The following is a 25,612-nucleotide window of genomic DNA, read 5'->3' on the forward strand; positions in this document are numbered from 1 at the left end:
TACAAATTACTCTCTAAAAAAAATCGAGTGAAAATATTCACTCTTAAAGGAGTGAATACAAAAAAGAGTGAATTTAGAGTGAAATTGGAGTGAATTTCGAGTGAAAATGTTCATTTTCACTCATTTTGGAGTGACCTCAGGGATCACTCGAAGATGTTGGAGTGATCCCTGACGTCACTCTAAAACGAGTGAAAATGAACATTTTCACTCAAAATTCACTCCAATTTCACTCTAAATTCACTCTTTTTTGTATTCACTCCTTCAAGAGTGAAAATTTTCACTCGATTTTTTTTTAGAGAGTACCGAAATACCATGATTGATATCAACTGCCATTACTGATACGAATTGTGATACAAGATGAATCTAAACTGTTTAATGTTTGAATTATTTTTGAAATATTTTTGTATTAAAGCGGCCCTCCCGGGTACATCCAACATCCTCTATTATACAATACAAATAGGCCTCAAGTGAGTAACACATCAACATACACATGCAGGGGGCCTATAGATGGATAATGATAGGCTACACAATACAAGTACACATTGCACGCACATAGACACACACACACACACACACACAGTTTTCTTTAATATTCATCTCTTTTTTTTTTTATCAAGAGCCACAGGTTTGGGGCTTAACTTCATTTTGTGTGGACAAAATCCAAAAGGAATTCAACGTTTTTATGAAAAAGAAACGGAACGTTAGATCTTCTGACACACTAAACGCATGTTTGAATTCTAACAAAATAATGTTGCTCTACTTGATGCTCTTGAAAATTCTGCAATCAAAACAATTCTATACATGCATGAACAACAAAGGGTGTGCCCTTTGTTGTTCAGAAGATCCTTTGTTGTTCAGAAGATCGTGTTGAACTCTCGTTTTGCGATTCATTATATTGAAATGCTGGAAATTGATTGCAATAAATTCTGAACGGATTTTCGATTTTCCTCAATTCACTGAGGTGTAGACTCCTCAAATAATGCTACAAACGTTAACACTGCGTTCACTAAATACACGAAGATTTTTTTTTTAATGAAACCACCTTCAAACCATATTTCGCAATCCAAATTTCGATTTCACTCAATCAATTACAGATATCAAGCTTGATGTTGTTCTAAATCTTGCATGCTAAATTACATTCAACTTTCATACATGCACGGAGATGAAAATTAGGCCTATCCCACGACATTGTTCTCAATGAATATTTCATATGTATATTATAAATCTTGTTCCAATGAAATTTAGGCCTCCCCTTTATCACCATTACGATGCCAAATTTAGTTTCGTTTCTATGTCTTGGCTAATCGGCCTCTGTCATGCACTAGCTCCCCTTTCATGTTTTCCCCTTCTTTTCTCTTTCCTTTCCTTTTCAGTTCTTAAGTCTTCTGGGTTTTTTTCCTCTCTCTCTCTTCTGCGCAATTCTAGCTTCTTCTTTCTTTTCTGCTGTGACTTTCCTTTCATCTTTCATCATCCTGCACTTTCCATGACAATGTTTTCGAAACTCGTGCATTTTTTTTTTTTTTTTTTATTATTATTATTGGTGTACCTTTTACAACGACCGCGCGAGCTGGCGAGTTGCGTAGTGATCGATAACAATTTTGATTGACTAAAAATAACTCAATCGGAGCCTGATCGCTGATCGATCGCGAACGAACAAAATTGATCGTGAATAAACATGGCTGGCGGTAGTAGAAGAAGGACGACGGAGCAGACGACGAACATCAGATCGGGGCGAACAGAAACAAAGAAGGGCAATTCTTCACGAAGTCAAAGAAGTAGGAAAGAGAATGGGATCCGAGAAGAACGACCAGTTGTTGCGGGGCTTCTTTCTGGCAGGAATTTTCTTATAGTGAGTCTCGGTAAGTATTGTCTTTGCATTGTAAACTGAACGAGTCAAAAGTCAAAACTAAAAAGCGAAGTGTATTGTGTGTGTACATGCTGAATGTGTATACCGAGGACCGGCCGGTGGCAGCATTCCGTCTCCCTGCTTAGCCGGCGATGTGGCTTCGTGTCCGCTGCCACTGTGGCACATTGAGCGGCCCGGTGGGGTGCCTGCCGTGGCACGCTTCATTCGTTTGTGGCAGTTTATTGCCAATTTCATCAAGTGGGTTGATGAAAATATGCATTTATTTAAACTGTCCTAAAAGGGCATGGCCCTAAGCTTGTACAGAATTTTCTTTGGCGACAAACGTGTAACTGTTAGAATCTAACAGTTAGCACTGATAACGTTAGTAGTGAAATTGCTAGATACCACCTAGCGGTTAGATTACTCTACTCCAGACCAGACTCTGATTTCTCAACTTTTTTAGTGTTGATGTTGACATCTCATGCAAAAACTAATGACACAGTATGAATGTACGAACTGAGACTTTAAGATCTGAACTGTTATTGTTATCACAAAATATCAGTAAACTCCAAGTTTACCTGTAACGTTAGGCAGTAGACACTGTCACTGATTTGGACTTAGTAAACCACTGCCACTAAAATCAGCTGTGAAAAGGGAGTAGAATTAAGAAAGATCCTAGAAACCAGACAAATTTCTAGTTTGAGTTCTAACAAGTTAGATCATACTAACATTAAATAAAAGTGTGTGACTGTGAAGAGTAGAGCTTAGAGTTGGATTTACCAACCATGTGTAAGACTCAGACTCAGAGACAGAGTGAAGAAGCACTTCATTTTCCATATGATCTAGTGAGTAGTAGATTCTAGACTATGACAGTTTAACTATTCATTTTGTAGTAACAGTGCAATGATGAAGTTGAGTTATGAAGCATATATATTATGCAATGAGCAGTCCTACATCCCTGTTTGTTACAAGATTATTGCATCCTCTCTTCAACATCATTTAAGGAATAACTTTTTGTTTTTAGAATATTGTTTGATAAATTCTGTCTAATTTGTGAATGTTCAACAGTATTAAGCATTGTGCATTATTGGTACGAGTGGAAATTACTGGTGGTTGAAACATCAAGATCATAAAGTGCTTGTATCAAAAAAACAAAAAACAAAGCAAAACCAAACATGACAATGTAGGCTAGAATCTTCTGAGAGTGCTCAATGAACATACAATACGTTTGTGAAATATGGCTGTAAATTATACACATGGAAGTATGCATAAACTTTCAACCATTAAACTGATGAAACGATGTTGGCCTCACTATATGCTTGCCTTTGCCTTGCAAATTTTTCCTGTTTTCTTTTTATGTTTGTCAAATCATGCATATCATGCATACTATGACCCCACCTTTAAAAATACGAGATGTACTATGATTGTCACATGCAGGTCACATGAAACAGTGACTCTTACTGATTGCTGCTCATGCAAGCTTCAAATTGTGTAGACCTACAATTTGTTGTCACAAAGTCGGCATCTCTTTCCATAGAGTACTAGTAGGCACTGAAATCTGAAACTGGTTTCATTACACAAAACCTTTGCAAGCGAGTTGAAAGTGGCAGTGTGTGTTACGGGTGACCCATAGGGTAACACAACTAGGAACTTGCTAGACAGAGGACTTTGGACTATTTTCTTGTCAACCTCAGCCCTTCTGAGGTAGCCAGGTTACCTTCATGTCAAAGAACTTGAGACAGTTGAGTAATTAATGATACACTGTGAACTTAGTTTTACCAAAACCTTGACATTCATCATAGCTGAATAAACACCAAAAGCAAACATAGATCTATCTTTTGAGTGTTTACATTTGCCTGTCAGATTTAATCTAATACATGTGCATCTATAGATATGTCATAACTGATTGCCATTTTTCTTTTCTTTGCTATGCTACATCATGCATCATGGCAGCCTTGCTGGTAGGATATTTGCATGGGTAAGTACTTATACCTCAGCTACTACCAACAGAAAAATTGGTTTTTTTTATCAGAGATTCCCATTGTGACTTCATTATACCACATCCACTGATTTGCCAGCTGTTACTGAAAACATATTTGCGGATGGTCAAAGCCTGACTCCTGATATTTGCACAGCTTGTATGATGTTTTAATAGCTCTGAAGTATTCCATGATTTTGGGAGCTCTGTAAATCACTCCTAATGGAGAGCTTTGACTCTGTATCACATTCTGAGATAATAAAATGATAAAAACAATTTGAATTCTGTTGGCATGATGTATTATATACCCATATTGGTGTATGAGTATTAAAAACAGATGTTGCACAGTTCAGAGCGATGTGTTATTTGAAACAAACTTAATGATTAACTCTTTTCAATGAGAGGCTAATTGCCGGCATTCATTAAAAGAATTAAATTCAATTTCAGAATTTGGGCTCTTACATCTTGCTTTGAACCACTGCTTTCAAATATGTTGTTGTTGAAAATTTTCCGGTACAATCACCTAATCACACATCTTTAGAATGTCAATAATGCTCATGCTACTCTGTATCATAGATTTATCAACCCGTTGAGGACGAGTCCCGAGTATACTTGATTTAATTCCAGACGAAAATGAGTCAACCTGATTAAAATTACACTTTTTTACTCTTAGTCTTGTTTGCTTCCTGTTGGTGTTTGTAGTCATCATATTCATGTATTATACTCATGTTAAGGTGTGTTTGTTTGTTTTTAAAGAAATTTAATGTTGCTTTTTTGGGAGCTCTTTATTATTTTTTTTTTTTGCAGAAAAACTGAACCCAAATATTGTCAGTCGTGTCATGGGATTTCAGTTTTGTTTATTCAAATCAAGTATAGTAGAGAAGAGGTATAGAATATCACATACTATCTTAGATTTTTTATGCATGATTTTTTTTTTTAAATTGCCAATCCAATCATGACAGAAAACACATCTCCAGCATGTTCGAGAACGATCGCTTCTTTTCCCACCTTTCGGACCTGGAGCGAGAAATGACATTCAGAACTGAAATGGTAAGTAACCCATTTGCCAGTTGAAGGTTTATGATGTCATTTGCACTGAAGCCTTGACTCTCTTGATCATTGAGGTCTTATGGGATAAAATATCATAGCAGGATACAATACCTAGACTGCAGAAGAGAGCAAATGCTTAAATTACCCAGCTCTGCAGTATGTGTTGTTCCTGCATTCCACTTGCACTTGACATTATGTTCCATAATAAAGATACATGTAGGTAATCCTGAGAAATGGTTGTACCTTATACCCATACAAATGACTGGCAAATTGTTATAATTCATATCACTGTACTAAAGATAAAATTAGAGGATTGCCAAATTCAAAGTTTCAATCCTGCTGGCTGCTGCTATGCTTACGATGTGCTTGCATTTATCTTGCTGGAATTGCTGCCGTAAACTTCAGTGTAACTGAGTACTACTCAGAGCTGTTGTGCAAGTATTGATTTTATTGCAATTGGACCAAGTTTTGCTATAAAAAGGGGAAAAAAAAGAAATGTAATTTGTCTGTGACCAATATTAAAATATGGAAGATGGAGGAGAGAAAGAAATTACTGGAAGAGAAAATTCTATGCCAGTATGATAGAAAGACATGTTCTTCTTTGTAGTAAATTGTCATGTAAGGTGTGTCTGTCTTTTATTTGTTTCTAAGTGACAGAGTAATGTGTATTGAAACAATAAAAGTGGCTGTTTCCTGGAAAAACAGTGACTGTTTACATTTGTAACCCGGGTCCCAAACAGGAGCCTGTAGAATATAGCTGCTATTTTCGATTGATGTACTTCCTCATTCATAAATTTTGTTAACTGTGTTAAAACCTTGATCACATGATGCAGTCATCTGGTTTACAATGAAATTGTCCTCTAGGTATTTCACAAATATCGTGCTCTAAATTATTTTTTATCATTAATGCTGCCTCATACAGTGTATACTCTACACTTTTCCATCAAATTGTGGTGATATAAATGTTGCTAGTTTTGTATTTAGAATCCACTGCTTCATATCAATATAAAGTCCAAGGCAGTGACATGATTTCATTTTTTTTTTCAAAACGTTGCAGGGTCTATATTTTTCCTACTACAAGACAATGGTGAAGGCTCCGAGCTTTAGCCTGGGACTGCACGCCATAATGAGTGACAATGTCACCGAGTACCCCAATACCATCAATACACTCAAACGTTTCAATGTCTATCCAGAGGTAAGTACTGACTATGTTAGGAGTATTAAGAGGATTATCGCATTATCCAAAATATTGATAATATAAAGGTTTTTTGCCTTTCATCAGAAGTCTTTAAGTCCATGACAGTGCGTTGTAGGCATCCAACATAAGTTTCATATTTTGCAATACTACTGGAAGCATTCTATGGACCTAATACTCTTGTCATTTAGTGCAGCCCCTTCTGACAAAACAATTAAACATGAATAAACATTGATATCTCATACTTGTGAGCATTTGCAGTAACAATTCTGCCACTGTTGAGACATGATTTACCTTTTAAAGGAACAGTGGGTCCATTGTTTGCATTTTGCCAATGTGGACTGATGTCCTTGATATCTAAGTTGAATGACCCATGCAGAAAGGAGGACTCACGTTCTAATTCTTGTAGTACCAATCAAAATTCTGCACTAGGCCCTATTGATTTTAGTATACATGTAATTGTATGCTGTGCCACAAAAGTAGTGACCTTGTTATTACCACTTAAGAGTCAAGGTTCATGTGGCAACATTGGCAACCATAAACTGTGACTAAAAAAGTGGCATTGACATGTACCAGTACATGCATGAATTGGCAGGGTATGCAGTAACACGTTTTGCATTGTTCATTGCTGCAATGCAAATGAAGATCTCTTCAAGTGGAGGTACTTGTCACATGGAAGTCATTTCTGTTGTGTGTGTGTGTGTGTGTGTGTTGGGGTTTCCCCCATGATTTTTAAGAGTAGATATAGCTAAGAATACTCATGTCAAATGTTTATGACAAGTATCCATGATCAACGAAATTTAATATTATACTTACTTGTAAATACTTGAATATTCCTTCTTCTTTTTTTCAATTAACCCAATAAAACTTGATAATATTTTGTTGGTAAGCATAGTGACCACGCTATAGCACATTTAAATGATTAAAATTCCTCAGTCTTGCAAACTTTTCTAACAGTTGCACCATTGTCAAAGAGATTCTGATGTTTTAATACAAATATCATTTTTACAGGTATTTCTGGCAGCCAGTTTCAGAATATATGAAAGTGTCACAAAGCTGCTGGACATCAAGACTAAGGAGTGTTACACAGTCAACAGAGGTAGAGGGCTTAGTCCAGTACTAAACTGTGAAGGTATTTATTCCATCTTAGATATTATCTTTCTTTCTTTCTATTTGTTTTTTCTCCATTCATCTGTACACTTCGATTGGATGAATGATAATCTACATCAGTGTACAAGTTTTCATAGATTCCCAAACATGTATACTAGCAAACCAGAAACAAAGTCATGAAAATGGCCATTAAAGATAATCAATTTTGAAAAGCACTGGAATGGAGGTAGCCATAATATATTCTACATCAATTTATTATGTTTGACTGATATACAATGTGCATATCACTGGCATACAGTGTCTTCCTTTTAATAATTGACTGCCAGAAAGGGGAGTCTTCACAAAACATCAGATGTAGTGCAATTTGTCAATCAGTTGCAATGAAAACATCAGATGGTTATCAAATCTTTACTCACCCAAGATTCAAGATAAATTCATTCTGGAGGAAATATTTATGTTATGACACTAGAAAGTGTGTATTTCTGTGAAAATAAGATTTGCAAAGAATTTTGATCAATTTAATATAATTATGAATATGTTCTCATATCTGACAGCATTTATGATTGTGGCCTCTGTTGAATTTAATAGAAGTACAGATGTAACTGAATTCCCCCCCCCCCTTTTTTTTTTTCTTGCAGGAATGGGGGACAGGGCATATTTCTATGTGAATGGGATCTTCATAGAGAATGGCTTGTTTGTGTCTCTGCTCTTCATCTTTGGTGCATACTTGAGCCATAATATCCTCGGGGGAGTTCTTACTGTGCTATCTTTTTTCTACAACCATGGAGAGGTATGTCAGTTTGCCAACTGCAAGAATATTATGTCAAGGACTTTGCGTGAATTAGGTTCAAAGGCAAATAATAGTAAAAGAAACTAATGGGCTTTTTCCATTCTTAGAGAAAATATCCCTTTGAACCCACTTCATTTATTTTTATGGCCTGTGTTCCATGGGAAGGAAACTTTATGTTGCACATATTGTGGGCGGAAAGAAAGAGATGATTTACATTTGTAAATGGTTCTAAATCGAAATGCCTAAAGCATTGTGGGGTCTTTTGCAAACCATTATTCAAGTCTTTGAATGGGTCTTGCTTCATTGAATCTTGTAGTGATAAACTTTTTTGTGTGCATCACAATGTATACACTCTATTTTATAAGGGCACATTGTAACACCTTTTTGTCGTGCACAGTTTTAGAACTTTTTTTTTGAGTTTTTCTGTTTGATTTGATGAAAATACATCCTGAATGTATAATGGATATAAAGAAAAGCTGTATCTTCTGCACCCCTTCTAAAATGTATCCAAGGCTTGCTGTATAATTTACTCATGCAGGGTGATCTACATAAAAAAGGCTGTCTGTGTATTATGTGTGAATGTGCATTGTATGGGCATGAAATGGACCAGTGCAAAGCTTAAAGTCCCTTCAGGCAGGGGCTGTGTTTGGACATCTACATGTGCTATGGTGCTTTCTTAACCATATTTGTGAACATTAGATGACATTGAAGAAGCCATGATCATAGCTTTAAAAATCTTTAGCCAGATTTTTTGTAAGTTAATGTAGGCATGTTTGATTAATTCACAAGTTTCTATTGTCAGTGTGTTGCCAATTTCATGGTGCTGTGCCTTGAATGTCTTGCACTTTTTAGGATGCCAAGCAGAATGTTGTGGTGACATGCTAAAACCAAGGAGGTTTAAGAGTTGGAGTTCCAACTGGCTGTAATTATTCAAACAGCTGTCAGATTTCTATTGATGTACAAAAGAATTTCACAAGTGCATTTGTGCCTTTGATGATCGATGTTCGAAGCTGCCGTCTTGCTGAGCAATCTGAAGATTCATTTTGAACGTTAACATAATATTGGCCATATTTTGCTTGTTTATTTATTAAATGAAATTAAATTTCACTTAATGATAAAGCATGTAAAACAAAAATCAATCCCGTGCAGAAATTTGTGCAAAAGCGTAAATCAGAGCTGTATCATGTGAAACTGTTTAAAACTGTACCATCCTGGAAAGCCGGTTTTATCACTTTTCCGCTTAATTCCGACAAATAAAACTGACCTGGAATAATCTTCAAATATAATTCTTTATTGATAGATATATCAGATTAGTGCGCGGGTATGCCCAGTCGAGCAATTTTCATCTTTATTCCAGCATTTTTGTGGGCAATTTCTATTCGCACATCCTTGTGCCTATACCACCTACCTTGTATAAGAAGGGATAGCGAAAAGTAATTACCATCACAAAGACATATCTTCCTTAGAAAGTGGCTGGTGATTATGCAATGAGACACGAGTCAATTGTTTTCCTATCTGCGTGGCAGATCCTGTTTGCCACATGCTTCAAATATTTTTGAGCGGCGGCAACGAACATCTAGCAAAGGAAATAAGACAGTTGTGACTCCATTCTCTTGAACCTCCTTGCTAAAACCCCTAGCTGATCACATCGCTGTTGCAATGCCTAAACCCTTCTGGCATCTACAGATGAATTCTGCATGCGAATAAAGAGAACATTTCGTGTAAACATGCTTTTCCCCCACAATCTTCATATATTACTTTCCCTGCTTGTCAAAGACCAGTGATTATTGTTGTCCACCTGTTTTGTTATCTGCCATGCTTTTATTATGGTTATCTTGGCAGTGTACCAGAGTCCAGTGGACACCTCCCTTGAGAGAAAGCTTTGCATATCCCATCTTTGTGCTGGAGATGTTCTTGGTCACACATGTTTTAAGGTACAGGATTCGAAATAGGATTATGAAACAAGCAATACTTGGAATATGTTTTTATTTATTTACTGTATGTGTTGTTATTATTATTCATATGTTTTTCTTCTTTTTTTCTTATTTACAATGCGCATTATTGATACATCAAATTATGGAAGTCCTGTAACTAAGCTAGCAATGATGACTGCCAGGGGAAAGAAAATGTTTGCAGTTGCAAAATCATCAATTCAAACAGGAGTTTGATAGTGTTTTTGTGTATAAACATGTCTGAGAGTTGGGAGATGATCTTCCAGCAGGCATTCACTTGATGAAAACGAAGCTTAAGAATTCCATATCTTCTTTTTGCATGTGATGTCCGATTCGGATGAAACTTCTTTCAATCTTTTTGTCTGATTTTTCTGTCTCTTTAAGTCAGTTTGAATATGGTGTGCATTTGTTACAACTTCGACCTATGATCACTGCTCAAGGTCAGTTTGGTCCATGTTCTAAAATGGTCACATGAACAAGGACCATCATGTTCTACAAGGGCATACTTTACTGCCTTGCATGATATGTTTTGCAATAAGTTATAACTCCCACAAATTTATTTCTTGGGGATAACAAGAATTTACATAGTATTCATATTTGCATAACCAACAAAAATGTTTAAGACAAACTGCTTGCACTGTATTACTTTTAATAACTCAAGGGCATATCCCTGATACCCCTTGTGTAGAAGCTGTTGTATATTCAGTATCCTTGTAGCTTTTAAAGGGCATTGTAGAAAGATATGTTCTGCTGGGATCCTGATTGAAAAAAAAAAAAGGCTTTCTGAAGATGACATCTTGTCTTGTGCAATAGAGTACAGCATAGCATAGCATGGCATAGCATAGCATTTTCATTCATGCTTACGAAAATGAATCTTTGCAGAATACAGAAGCCTGGATGGATTCATAGCATCGCCATCAGTCTGGGCGTGGTCGGATTCATGTTGCCGTGGCAATTTGCTCAGTTTGCTCTTCTTACACAGGTAAATCCACTTTTTTTAGTGAATCATTCTATTCTTTGTTCATTAGTTCAGAATCAGATTTTTCTCAACTTGGTGTGAAGATTTACTGTATATTTAGGTTCATCTGCTTATGTACCATTGGTATCTGGTTTTTCATCAGATTCTTGATTTGTTTTAATTCCATCTTGAAAAAAAAAATTACAACCAGTTGCTGTTGTTGTTTTTTTGTCAACGAACAAATGCAAAAATCAAATCAAATTAAATCGAATCATGAGGAAAGATCTGTGTGCCATTCCTTCCGTACCAATCAGGAATGTTACATACAATGTAGGACAGCCATTGTGAGGGCAGAGTTAGATGCAATATTATCTGTAGAAGGAAGTTACTGAAGTATATTATACCATGCATTTGGATGGATAATTTCATAATTGTGATATCGTATGATCCCTCCACCGCTGTTTCATGCTGTTGTTGCTGCTTTGTTTTTGTTTTGTTTTTACTATGTGGTTACTGCCTCTCTTTCTCCCATATATATACAATTGTATTTCTCCTTCCAACTTCCTTTTCATAATACATGCCCTTTGCCCTTCTGCACCGCATGTCTCTACTAATAGTTCTTTTTCTCCATTTCACTCCATCTCTCTCATTCCTCCAATTCCAGACCCTTGCTGTGTTTGCAACCTACATGCTGGGCTTTGCCAGTTCTCAAAAGGTCAAGTGCATTCTTCAAGGTCAAAGTGTGAGTAGCCAAGGGGTCACGTTTGTTACCTGGTTCTGTATCTCGCAGCAGGGGAGAACTGGCAGAAACCAGTAGAGCTAGGCCTGTTGCTGAATATTTCTTTTTCTTTGATTTTCAACTTTGTGTTGTTTGTTCACTCTTTCTTTCTTTTTTTGATACAGCAATTAGGATGATTACCTTTATTGGTCCAAGTCACTCCTGTCTATTGTAGGCCAGCGGAAAGTGGTAAAAGTGATCAGATATGCGTGTAGAGTGTTCATTATGTGGCAGAAACTTTGAAGTAAGAGGATGTTTTTCATGGATGCATAATTGCTATTAAAGGTACACAAATGATGTCCTGCACAACTGGTGTGGTTTCTCATGAGCTTGGCCAGGAAAGATTGATGAAAGTCATATGTCATAATACACAGAGTATTTCTGCATATTACAATTATATTCTGAGGGAAAATGAAATGGAAATGTGTAGTAAGGCTAGAATGTTTTGTTGATGCTGCAAATATCTCTTAGCACTAATGTGAGGATAAGTTTAGGGTATTATTAGTGAAGCATTTTGGAATACAACTCATCAGTAGCTTTTATTCTCCTTGTGACTAGAGATGTGAAATTAGTTCTTTATAAATTGGGGATATTGTCCATTTAGAATGTAAGTACCATGGAACATCTTTTTTAATGTGTAAACTTGTAATCCCAGATAGTGTGTCATTGCTGCCTAATATGTTTTTACTGGCAAATTACATTTTTTAGACATTTAAAGGGACTGTACAGTACTGGTTGAGGTAGGGATTCATGTTTTGAACATTCCTATTAAAGTGAGATAATGAAAAGCCTCTTATTAAATATGAAAGAGCATGTAATTTTAAGAAGGATTCAACGTTTATTTAATGAAAATTGGTTTTCAAATGGCTGAGATATCCAAAAAAGTGCTAATAATAAAAGGCGACATGCCTCAACTTTATTAGTATCTCTTTGTTTCACCTTGTTTTTGGATATCTCAGCCATTTCAAAACCGATTTTCATTGAATAAACTTTTGATACCCCTTAGAACTGCATGCTCTTTGACATCTCATTTATTGCATACAATTTCATATCGCACTGCTGTAGGACAATGTATTGCATGACTAATATAGAAAAGCTGGGCATTACATGTTTTCATTTTCATTGATCAGTTAAGTCCCATGTCTTAACAGCACCAGTGCATTCTTCTTTTCTTTGTAGATTGGATTGCTTGTCAGTTACATCATGTTATTTGGAAATGAGATGCTTCTTACGTCCTTCTTTACATCTTGTCTTCTCACAATCTGGGTAAGTTGGGGTAAAACAGACCAATCAAAGTTAAACCTGCACTATGACATGCCCTATTGCAAATGTCATGAAAAAAAGGGTATGGTGCATGTAGACTATGCACAAATAAGGGGTAGAATAACTCAAAGACTGAGGCTTCTATGTTCGTTGAGCAACATTTCACCAGAGCTGATGTTGCTAACAGTGACAATTCCAGCTTTTGGAGCTTCATATGTTTCATTAAAGATATACAGGTAGGAAACTTATGCTTTCTAAATATGATACCGGTATGTTGTAAAGTGCAAAACAAACTTTCACCCATCAGATTACCATAATATCTGTTTCCCCCCTTTTTTAAACCATAACACAATCCAAGAACGAAATGTTACTTCACTTTTTTTTTTTAATGAAAAAGTACTACATTTATTTTCTGAGGGCAGTTAAAAGAAAAGATGAGACAGATATCTTTTCTTTTCTTGCAAACAGACACCAAATGCAAGAAATGTGGGCTATCCTCCAAATTATGGTACAGACTTAAGGGATACATTGTAGCTTATGCTGTGATCAGTGTATACTATTTATTGTCTTTGTATGATTTTGAAAAAAGAAAAGGAAAACTATGCTTGTTTTTCAATTGTTTCATTTTGTTTATTTTTTAGAAGCTGATGATGTACATTGATATATCTTTATTTTGTTTTTTCTTGCTGTAGATAATTCTGTTTTTGGAACCACTCCTGGAAAAACTTGAATACAGAATTATTATATGGGTAAGTTTATTCACAGAATGTGGGATTATTCTTTTATTGTCCTCACCAAACACTTGCATTTGAAATACAGATTTCTATCAGAGTTGAATGATGACATCACCGGTTTATAGTCAGTGCTGGCTAGAGTACAGGATTATATGATTATACATGTAACATGTATCATTGGGATTAAACAAGTTAATGGCTGTAAAATGGACACTAAAGTATGCTATTAGGGTAAATTGGCAATGATGATGCTTCTGTCATCATCGAACAGGTGACCGATTGTAGCCATTGTTTATTGTTACAGGGGCAACTGGTTTCTGAACTTCTTAGGCTGCGTTTATCAACTTTCCCCAGTTTAAACGACTTTCGAAAGCCCTTTCGATAGCCCTTTCGATAGCCCTTTCCATAGCCCTTTCGAAAGCCCTTTCCATAGCCCTTTCGAAAGCCCTGTCCACTCCCTGTACCATTAATGTGCCACTTGTTTTCGTCGGCTGCGTTTATCAACTTTCGATAGCCCTTTCCATAGCCCTTTCCATAGCCCTTTCGAGAGCTCTTCCCAAAGCCCTGACTGCCTGTACTATTAATGTGCCGCTTGTTTTCTAAGAAGGGACGGCGAAAAGCGATTACCATCATAAAGACATATCTTCCTTTGAGAGTGAGGAGTCATGACACAATGCCACATGAATCAATTGTCTTCCTATCTGTGAGGCAGCTCCAGTTTAGCACATACTTCAAATATTTCTGAGTAGCGGCATGAGACATGGGATCAAAGGGAATGAGACTGTTGTTACTTTATTTCTCAAACCTTGTTGGTGAGAGAAACATCTCCTTGTTCCAAGCATATGCGTGCATTACACACAGCTGTATGTATACACCTGTGTACACGTACTCGTGTGCACTTTACGTGGCGCGCGTCTTTTCAGAAACTGGAAACGCATGGTTGCGCAACCGCAGTATAGGGCGACCTAAAGGGCTTTCAAAACAGCTTTGCGTTTATCAACTTCGAAAGGCTTTTACAAACAGGTTTCTGATAACCTGTTTAGGAAACCTGTTTGGATCGTCACAAATTTCGGGCTTTCGAAAAGGCTTTCCTAAAGGGCTTTCAAAACAGCTTTGCGTTTATCAACTCGTGAAAATTCCTTGAAAGCTGTTTGGATAACCTGTTTCAGCCGAGAAAGGAGAGTTGATAAACGCACCCTTTCGTAAAAGGCTTCCATAAAGGGCTATCAAAACAGCTTTGCGTTTATCAACTCGTAAAAATTCCTTGAAAGCTGTTTGGATAACCTGTTTCTGCCGAGAAAAGGAGTTGATAAACGCACCCTTAGACACATTGCTTGAGGGTTTTTTTTTTTTTCTGAAATAGTAGATGTTTTGTTGTAATCCCAACAGTCCCAATGTTCAGTCTTCCTACCCTGAAAAAACTTTCTCAAAGAATCCCCCCAAAAAAGCAAATAACAAAACAAAACAACAACAGCAACAACAGAAACAGCCCAACAAAAGATAAATCAAGTCTGTAGTAAGTTTATCTTCTAATTGTGACCGTAGCGCTGTTTGAAAGACAACATTTTACATGTATATATTACGCTGTCTGTATTGTAAATGCACATTTTTTGTTGTACTACACTGTACTGTGTCATAACTTTATAGGATTGCTTCATGTTTTCTCACAGTTGTGTCAGTTGTGCCTATTACTTGGAGGAGTCTTCACCATCAAGCTGGTCTTGTCTACACTCCTTCGGACAGAGGATGATGTAAGAATATTCTCCCTAATTTGTTTGTGTGTTTGTTTTTATTAACCTGTTGAAGACTAGTTTCAAGTTTATTCGGACTTGTATGTATGGGAAATAGAAAATGTTATAGCAAAATCAGCTCATCCTCAACAGGTTAAGTAGAGCCAGATGAGTATGTGAATTATTGTGTGAATGTGTGTATGTGTGTGCGTTGAGGAAGTCTTAATTAAAGTGATGTTCCTCCACACAGCTGTTTCTTGACTACTGTAAAAGTGGAAATTTTGCGCAACCAGAAACCAGCACGAAAATAAAAGCACATGATTGTTTTTGCTTGCATACACGATGTATGTTCCAGTAGTTCATGTCTTGATTCTGCGGAATTAAAAACACACAAAACTCATCCTACCTGGCCGAGCGCAGAATATTACTCTTGCAAAAATATCCACGTTTAGAGTATGCTGTAATGTAAAAATCTGTGCTGTTTTCATTTTCCCCTGTGTCAAAATATTTTGAGTAAGTATGAAATTGCATTGACTGTGTCATCCACTCTTGTTTTAAGGAAAAGAGATGCTGATGCAGATTTGATTCACTTTGACCCGTTGAGGATGGGCTGAGTTTGCTACAACACGCATTTCCCATAGACCCCTGCCTGAGTATTCTTGGGACTCGTCCTCAACGGGTTAAACAGATACAGCACCTGCTGTATGCTTTGTGTACTGTACAGGAAAGAGATACAAAGTGATCTGAAAGGACACTACAGATTTATGTTACATGTTTATTCAAATCAAAGAGGTTTTCAGGACTAGTGCCTTTCTCATTCTCAAACTAAAATCTTGATGTGTAATGAAAAGCATTTCTAGCACAAGGGGTGCGAAATTTTGCATACTGTGTACAATTTAGTTAGGAAATGTTGATTAAGCTATTGTACATGTATGTCCAGGCCACATCCAGGACTGACCAATAAGAAATAAATATTCCTAACAATATATTTGTTTGCCCTTTTCAAAATCAGCTACTGCATAGGACATCATGCTCTTGTGGTATGATAGTGAAGATGTGTGTAATGCATATAAGTATGTGTTAAATCGAGGCCATGTTTTGATTGTTCTGCTGTATCTGCCATATTCAAAGGGAAAATAACTTACAATGTAATAGTTTATAAAATGAGTTCATTCCATTTCATAGCCTCTAATAAAGCTAAGCAAATTAGGAATAAACCTTTACATTTTCAAGCTTTTAGTGCCAGTTTTCCCTAAAGTCCTCTTCTCTTTTGGTTTCCAGGCTCACATTGCCAATCTGTTTAGGTCCAAGTTTTCTGACTACAAGGACTTCCACACCATGCTATACACCTGTGCTGCTGAATTTGATTATATGCAAACTGCGGTAAGCCTGTCATACAGTGCCCCCTTTATACATAACATCGTCTGTGAAATTGTGCTTCAGTACAATATCAGGACATACTTCCAGCCTCGCTGTTTTAGTTCTTTGCTGTTATAGAAGAAAATATAAATAATTGGACCCATTGAAATATGTATTCATTTTTTGAAAAGCTCAACTATAGTTTTGTTAAATACATTTCAAGAGAAATTGTCAAAGTTTGCTGTCATAGACTGATTTTTGCAGTGAATAAAAACCCTGCTTTGTATATGTTATAGACACAACCATCTGCAAGTGAATACAAACCCCCCCCCCCCAAAAAAAAAAAAATCACTTTAAAAAAAGCCAAGCAGTCATGTTGAATTGAGAATAAATTGAGAGTGAATGCTCCAATTAGACTCTGTCTGTTGTAAATTTCTCTGTTGGCAACTGCTATTTATATGTAATACCAAGTATCATACCAAGTATCAATATCCAAAGAACATGATTATTATGAAGTGACACTGTGTGCTTAATTTACAGACCCTTGTGAAGTTTTCCCAAACATTATTGCTTCCCAGTGCTGTGGTGGCCGTCTTGGTATTAGCTTACCATGTGAGTATTTACCATCATCATTTCTCTAGCAGTAGCACTGTTGAAAGATTCATACATATCACTTGGAGGGTTCTGAATGAGGTCTATGGGAATTTCAGAATCTTGCAGGGAACTTATTTCATGGCTTGCGGAAGACTTGTAAAATGTATGCTGACAAGGTTAGCATCCATTTAGAGTATTAGATATGTTGATAAGACCAGTTTTTAAGCTGTATTTTAGATGAGACCATGATATAAGATTTGCCAGATATACTTTACTTTCCTTTGACATAAATGTTGGGTTTTACCTACCACAGTCCCAATATTTTGGCGAAATATACTTATGACATGAAAATCAGGTGGATAAAACTGTGAATAAGTGGATTCTGTGTTCAGCCAAGGTCCAATTTTATACCTAAAGTCATACATACACTCATGAATATTCAACTCATTGATATTCATCATTCTTGTAAGTCCTTGATTCAACATTTTTGTAACACCCATTATAGTCAATCATGCAAGAAATTGTCTCTGAAACTTCTTACTATTTCCAGAGTGTTTTCACTCTTGTTCTTGCTACATCCTGTAGTTATTCAGGGAATTTCTGCAACCAAGTATTCAGGAAGGGCAGGTCAGATCAGAGAACTTGACGAATGGCCAGAACATTTCAGCAATAAGAGATCCACCACATCAAGAGTAAGATTCAGCTTGTTTGCATGATTTCTCCAGTCAAAAGTTCTATGATGTAGTCAAGTCAGAAAATCTTGCAGTGACAACTTCAGTAATTACCTACTTTCTCACCACTAGTCAGTCACATTAAAAATTTGTGTTAACTTTGTGTAATTGATTCAAATTTGTATTCAATACTTTACTTGTTTCCACTTTGAACAAGATGAGGCATTTTGGCAAGCACCTGGGTCTTCGTGAGCATTTTTGGATCCCCTCCCCCCCTCCCCCATCACATTGCATCTTCTCGAAAACTGGTGGCTTGATTTGACCAAACTTTGCAGAAATTGTTAATGGAGGAGGTGATCAAAGTTTGTACAAATGGTAGTAGTGTCCCCATTGGAAACCTTTAGGGCGAGGCCCAACTATTCAAAATAGGAAGGTGTTTCCCAAGGGGCATGTCTGCAGCAATCCCTGAATCTCAAGATTTTTGAAATGGTTTGCCTCATGTGGATTGCCATGAAGGCAAAGTATGCTGTTTAGGTGGAAGATAGAACAAATAGTCTCTTGTAATGTTGTTGAGGAAGCAAGTATCACGGAATTTGATTTTTTTTTTTTTTCGGAAATAGCTTGTGGTAATTGTGCTTGTTTACATTGCAAACTAAAATCCCATTCCTTCTAAGCCACACAGAAATACACTGTAGAGCCATCTGCATCTCGTATTCATAGGCAGATGCACAAAGCAAAAGGAGGAAATGTTCAATTAGTTCCCAGAAGTCTCATTAGAACCAGTATTTGCTCAAATCAAATCACGGGTTTTCAGTATAGGTGTTATAGTCTGTACTCTGTTGGTCAAATGAGACATAAGGTCCTAACCTGAACAGAGAAAACTGCAGTATGTATAGTAGCCTTCTTAGAAAGTGCTTGAAGGAGGGAAGTGTTAAGCTTTGTGGATACAACAAAATCTACCTCTCTGTCTGAACTTGTGATACTCTTTGAGGGAGGAATACTGTAATGGGCAAGACGTAATTTGATTCTGAGTCAAAAAGGAATGATTTATCTCGAATTATGTCTGTTTTGCAGAGAAATAAGATGCAAGCCACATGCAGAGGTAAGAAAAATATTTCACTGTTCATTATTAAAATCAGTATGATATTCAATTCATATAAACATGCTGTCAAGAATGGCACATGTGTTTCAGATTGGACCTCAGCAATATGTCTGTTTTCCATTTGTTAGCATTGCCCACCGAAAAACCAACTCTCGCAGGTGTTACAGTCTTTATTGACTATGAATCCCTTGATCTGGAAAAGCATTTGTCAAGATTGTAATGGTCACATCACAGACAGAGTTATTTGAGTATTAATTTGTAACCTTGTAATCCACTTCATTTACCCCTTTAAAGTTACCTGCATGCTGTCATGTAGGCTAAACCTCACAGTCTAATTTTTTGTTGAGTTGTACAAAAACAAATAACCATGGACGTTGTTCTGTCATATCATTAACATGGCATGGACTTGTGTACTAGTACTACATTGGTCATTTATTTGGCATGCAGTATCTGAAAAGGATCGGGGTAAAATGGCTGCTAGCATTGTACATGTACTGATACCAGACCCCCTCTCTCTCTTTTTCTCTGTCTTCTTCTGCACACGTTCCAGTTGGTATATCACCTGTTCCAGCTCCTGGCCTTTCTGGTTATGGCAGTCCTCATCATGAGATTAAAGGTCTTCTTCTCACCTCATCTGTGTATAATTTCCAGTTTACTGGCTTCCAAGCAAGTGAGTAGATTCTATTCACTCTTACATTTTTCAAATTCCTAGCATCCTCTATTGTGTCTCATGTTGGTAGTAAATATGTGATGACGTTATATTTGCGTATCTATAATAGAGGATACGAATTGAGGAAGTGTGGATGGAGGAGGAAAATCAGTGAAAGGAGAAAAGGTGGGCAGAATGGAAGAATAATGTAAGTAGGAAAGACAGGGAGAGATTGAATAGAATAGTGAGCAGTGTGACACACTGTATTGCTTTGCATTTTGGAAAGTATGTTTTATAGCAAGAATTCAAGCATATTTGGAATAGATGACTACATAGAGAAAGGAGATCAATGTCAAAGGGAAAATTGCCAACAGAACATGCCAGGGGCCATTGTTCTGAGGGCTTATTCGAAGCATTAAATTAGCATATACTTTTAAATCATGAATTGCTGTACTGAGAGCTCAATTAAGTAGGATGTTCATTAGCAACCATGTCAGCAAGTGTTTTTGTGGGAAAGTCTTGCACGTATCAATGTGCATGTGCCTCTAAGACTTAGTGATAAATTGGTATTTTAAGGGTTCAGTTATGGTGAAAATCAATAGAAAAATTACTAATACCAACAAGTACTAATATATGAAGTATTCAAAAAAAGTCACCAATTTTTAGTTTTCTCCTTCGAAAATTATTTTTCAGATCTTGTTTTTGGTACATGATGAAAATATTACATTTGGCATGTGCTTCTCAGTAGATAAGTTTGTCTGTACCCAAATATTTTATAACAAATTAACATCAGTGACATTTTGTGTACAAAACAAATAGAGAGCTGCTCAACTTCTACATCACACAGAGTTTGTCCTACTCCCTAAAATTGTACAATTCATGATTGTTTGTGTGTCTGATTTTTCCCCAAATTATTACTGATTTATTTTTCTGACTTTTGTCTTCATACAAAAAGACACCATATAAAAATGCATTTTTCGCGTAAAGAGGAAAAGTTGACTTTTTTTCAAAATTATTTTTTTGTTAGGTCTTCAGGTTCCTGAAGAGAGATGACTACCATCAGGCGGGTGTGGTCCTTCTTCTGGCCTTGATGTCCATCCAGGGCGTGGCCAACCTCAGGCATCAGTGGAACATCAGTGGAGACTTCTCCAACGCTCCGCAGGAGGAGCTTCTTGAGTGGATCATGGCCAATACTCCTCAAGGTATTAAACCCAAATATTCTTATTGTCATCATGCATTAACCCTTTGAGGATGAGTCCCAGTATACTAGGGCAGGTGTCTGTGGGAAATGCATGTTGCAGCAAAATCAGTCCGTCCTCAATGGGTTAAGGTTTTGCAGTTTGTTTTCTGCTGATATGCACAGACTTCCAAAACCAAAGAGTCAATGAATGGGGTGGGGGGGGGGGGGGATTTTGCACAGACCTGATATATACTACATCCAATTCTTGTAGTAAGCAGACAGTCAACTACAGTCATGTGGAAAGAACAAAAATTAGATAAATGAGAGAGAAATTCTGTCTCTTTGTGTCATTTTGTTCAGTGCTCAAGGAAAGTCAAGAGTGAATAGAAAATAAAGAGATGTTATTCGAAGTATAGACAGTATATAAAGACAAAAATGAATGACAAATGTATTATGTGAACAACAGCTTGGTGTAATTTCTGCATATCAAAATTTGCATTTGCCTCTGACATTTGACATGTGTCCCAGTGCCCACTGTCATGTTGCTGTGCCATTTTACTCTTCCCAAATGCGATATTCCAGATGCAGTGTTTGCTGGTCCAATGCCCACCATGGCATCTGTGAAGCTGTCCACAGAAAGAAGAATTGTGAACCACCCTCATTACGAGGACGCTGGGCTGAGGTGAGATTCTTTGAACCTCTATATTGCTTGTCCATTTTCATCCTTTGCATATCATCTCACATGTGCAACGTCCAGTCATGATAACTTTTAACTTTTATTGGCAATGATCAAAGACAGCAGACAGTTTGGCAAACTAATAATGTCTATGTTGCGTTATAGAGGCTCACAGTGCAACACTGAGTGTAGGGATTAGCCACTGTACAGCACTTATAAAACTTTATACCAAGTGTGTGAATCTTTGCGAAGTACCTCTAGCATTTTTGATAGACATGTGGTTTAATTGACTATGATGCAAACTTGCTGAATAAGTTCACTCTGGGAGCATGATTTGTAAAGAGTTGAGCCCTAAAAAAGTTTTGGTGCATGGTTATTGCAAGATATGGAAAAATAGATGTGAATGTTTGATTTATGTTGTGGATGCCCTGGTGGATTTACTCATCTTTAACCCATTTAGGATGAGTTGATTTTGCTTTAACACACATTTCTCATACATATCTGCACGAGTATACTTGTGACTAGTCTTCAACGCGTTAGACAGCTACAGGCTGTACCAAGTTTCCATTTTTTTTTTTCACAGTCAGTGCATAGGACTGTGGCATAGTTTGATATTTGAACAGAATAGCTGCCACGTCCCTCCTTCTACGTAGTAATAAACCATGGGACACAGCACACTGAGAATGAGAGTGAAGTAACTCAGATGTTGATAATATGACATGTATAAATAAGTTACATTGTGATCACATGATTGAGATGAATGCTCAAACATTTCCAGCCTTGTTGTCAATTATCTAAATGTATATGGATTTTTGCTGTGCTTACTATATCTGCAGAGCCAGGACTAAACTAGTGTATGCCATGTTCAGCCGCAAATCAGCCAAAGAGGTTCATTTGGGGTACAAGAGCCTGGGTGTGCAGTATGCCATCATGGAACACTCCTGGTGTGTGCGCAGGTCAAAGTGAGTCATGATTTCCTCCTTCTTCTTCTTTGCCATCATGGCCGCTGTCGTTGTCATTGTCTTTGTCTTCTTCTTCTTCATATGGCACAAATGTGCCAGGTTTATACACATATTGTTGACTTTTGCCAGTCGCTGGACTCGATTAGGCTTTGTGATATCCCTGAGATGTAGAGTTATGATCTGTTTTTTGTTTGTTTGTTTGTTTTTAGTGTTTATATTTTAGGAACTGGCAACTGAATTGATGGTTGATAAAAATTATTCATATTGTTAACATGCATGTAGAGATTAGTTTCAATATTACAGACACCCAAGTGGAAGTGGTGCAAAAGGGAAGATGGTACAATGATGTATGCTTGATATCATGACAGACTTGGTATGAGACTGTTATGACCACCTAAATGTGTAAAACCTCAAGAACTCCAAACTAGGGAGAGAAAAAACAAACAAACAAACAAAAGAAAACAGAACTGTAACTATGTGACAGTTAGATTGCTCTAAATTCAAAGCAGTGTATATTGAATTTTCAAGATAATCAAATCTAAATTGATAACATTCTGAACCCCATCCCCCAGGTATGACTTTCTCGGTAGTGTCAGGTCTCATGATGCAGTGCAAAGACTGTCACTTCCATGGCTGACAAGATGAGAAGGACCACTCCTGCCTGATGGTAGTCAGCCATGCCAGGATAAATCCATGTAAAAAAAAAAGTGAAATTAAACATTGAAAATGTTAATTAAAAAGAAATGTCTCATTGACAAGATTGCAGTGATTTTTAAGATATGAGTATGATGTGAATGGATAGAAATCATCCAAACTATCATCTTATTAGATGTGGTATCTGCTTTGTTATAAAATTACTTGTGATGCTTACTCTCCTAACTGCTGTCACAGACTTGGCTGCAGCATGCCAGAGATTTGGGACATTGAGGACCCAGAGAATGCCAACAAGATGCCTCTATGCATCCGCCTTCAGGAGAGTCACTCCCCGTACTTCACTCCGCTCTTCAACAATGGAGTTTACACCGTCCTCAAGGTGTGACGTTGCCTCTACCTCCTGGGGTGGTCTTGGTCAAAAAGAGAACCATCTTCAAAAAAAAAAAAAAAAAAAAAAAAATGAGCAATCATGGTACAGTGTAGACCAGGTGATGGTGATATATTCAAGCAGTTCAAGTTCAGCATTCTATGGTCTTTAACATTACCCATTCTGAATATGTCGAAATGCTAACAACATAAACAAACAAAATCTTGATCTGCTGTGAGAGTCTACCACTAGAAAGTTTCAATACTACCTCTCACAGGACCACGACTTCACAGGGCCATTGACATCACATGCATTATGGTTGGCCAGAGGTGGACGAAAGGATTAATTCTAGTAAAAGTTGTTAGCAGAGAGAAGTGACGTTCTCGTATACAATTTTACTGATGTGGAACTGATGTGAAAGGGAAGTGAGTTTGTTTTTGTTTTGGGTTTTTTTTTAATGAAAGTCGACTTCATGAAAACAGAAATCTTCAGTCCAACTTCAATCATTCCTGTTTTCAGTTGACATGAGAAGTTTTAGGAGATTAATTACATCATTATGGAGGTCTTCTGATGTAACAAGGATTGGTCAAAGTGAGGCCTTTTGTCAATCACTCTCTATGCTCTTGCTGATGAGGTCTTCCTTGAAAGTTTTTCTGTCCTCCATGCCCCCCAATAGTGCCATGTTTTGCCTTCAAACATACACAGTATCAATTCTTTTCACAAGGTATGCCTTTCCAACTTTGTCATAAAGCTATGTTTCTTATTATGCAGTTTCACATTCTTGATTTGCATGGAAACGAAGACCTTACTTGAAACATCTGTCTTACGTTTTTTTTTTTTAAGTATCATGAGTGCTTTATTTCTATCTTTGGCTGTTCAAAAATGTTTGTACATTCATGTTCTGAATTTCTATTAATACTATAGTCAGGGCTGCATACGCTGCACACTAACTCATTTTTTGTACTGGTCCAGCCTGTCTGTTGGACCAGTAGATACCCAGTTTCTCCATTTTTTACTGGTCCATTCCTTAAAAGGTTACTGGTCTGACAGTGATTTTTACTGGTCAGGGACCGTCGGACCAATGCCAGTTTGCAGCATTGCTATAGTTAATTTCAGTTTTGAATCAAGAATTGATCTGGCACCATATGTTACCAGAGTTGGTGCTCTTTGTTTGGAATATTACAATAATTAGGATTATCTATTCATCTGTGGGAGATGGACCACCTGCACAACTGAGATTGATGGGCAAATGTTCTTCATGAGAAGATCCATATATTGTTCATGTTGACAAATTCTAATGGTTGAAATGTTGGTGCTGATTTCTCCCACAGTTACAGAAGTTCAGCTCTACCAATGAGCAAGCTTGGCAGCATTGGTGATAGAGTAATAGCCAAGACGATCAATTATGCTGATTTTGTATGTTTTCCATTGTTTAATCTTATGCTACTTGACCGAATATGTCCTTATAAATATTGGGGTGCCTGAAAGGTTGCAAATGTTTTGACACAGAAAATTCTCTCGGGAGGAATTTTCATTGTGAGACCATTGCTTCATAGAGGAGCACAACAACACTAACCAAAGCAAAAATGAAAAAGTAGAGAAGTTTAGATTTGTGCATGATGGCACAAACATTAAAAATTCTGTGACAAGTTCAGTATTGGTAAAGTCAGCTGAAAGAGCATGGAAAAGTGCGATGAAACAATTGGCATGCTGATATATGCAAATTTACTAATGCTGGCATTTTTCCCACACATTGGATGCATTGGTGTAAAGGTGTTATGTAAGGTCGGGCTTACGTAATTGTTACAAGTGTCATTTTACTTGTCTGTTTTTGTTTTGATTTGTTTTGTTGCTGTTGTTTTTTTGTCTGTATGTAGATGTAGTCTCGTATTGTTTATGGGCTTTGTGATAGTACATGCATGCTGTGAACCAAAAGAAGACTAAAGAGAGGATTGCCAAAAGAAGAACTTCTTTTATACTGTGTGATTCCAAGACTTTATGTGTGTTCCCCTCC

The 25,612-nt window shown here is 37.0% G+C and overlaps 1 protein-coding gene across 1 annotated transcript; it reads left to right on the forward strand.

The window, feature by feature from the left end:
* The first annotated feature begins 1,824 nt into the window (after positions 1-1,824).
* LOC139720876 (protein C-mannosyl-transferase DPY19L1-like) lies at positions 1,825-23,625 on the forward strand. Its single transcript, XM_071632208.1, has 21 exons — positions 1,825-1,859; positions 3,800-3,824; positions 4,787-4,874; positions 5,932-6,069; positions 7,081-7,201; positions 7,818-7,969; positions 9,812-9,903; positions 10,804-10,903; positions 11,544-11,621; positions 12,837-12,923; positions 13,613-13,669; positions 15,325-15,405; positions 16,666-16,767; positions 17,284-17,355; positions 17,923-18,029; positions 19,083-19,110; positions 19,661-19,780; positions 20,787-20,961; positions 21,522-21,621; positions 22,452-22,577; positions 23,469-23,625. The coding sequence occupies exons 3-21, from the start codon at positions 4,803-4,805 to the stop codon at positions 23,614-23,616; spliced, it is 1,956 nt and encodes a 651-aa protein (XP_071488309.1). The 5' UTR covers positions 1,825-1,859; positions 3,800-3,824; positions 4,787-4,802; the 3' UTR covers positions 23,617-23,625.
* The last annotated feature ends 1,987 nt before the right edge of the window (positions 23,626-25,612 follow it).

The sequence above is a fragment of the Diadema antillarum genome, unplaced genomic scaffold (assembly GCF_040938485.1).
Source record: "Diadema antillarum isolate AM-2024a unplaced genomic scaffold, OU_Dant_1.0 scf00000134, whole genome shotgun sequence".
NCBI classification, from domain to species: Eukaryota; Metazoa; Echinodermata; class Echinoidea; order Diadematoida; family Diadematidae; genus Diadema; species Diadema antillarum.

Coding starts and splice junctions, on each gene's coding strand:
- LOC139720876 (XM_071632208.1), top strand. CDS start 4,803: ATGTTCGAGAACGATCGCTTCTTTTCCCACCTTTCGGACCTGGAGCGA. Junction 7,202..7,817: donor TCCAGTACTAAACTGTGAAG/GTATTTATTCCA, acceptor TTTTTCTTGCAG/GAATGGGGGACAGGGCATAT. Junction 12,924..13,612: donor CTTGTCTTCTCACAATCTGG/GTAAGTTGGGGT, acceptor TTCTTGCTGTAG/ATAATTCTGTTTTTGGAACC.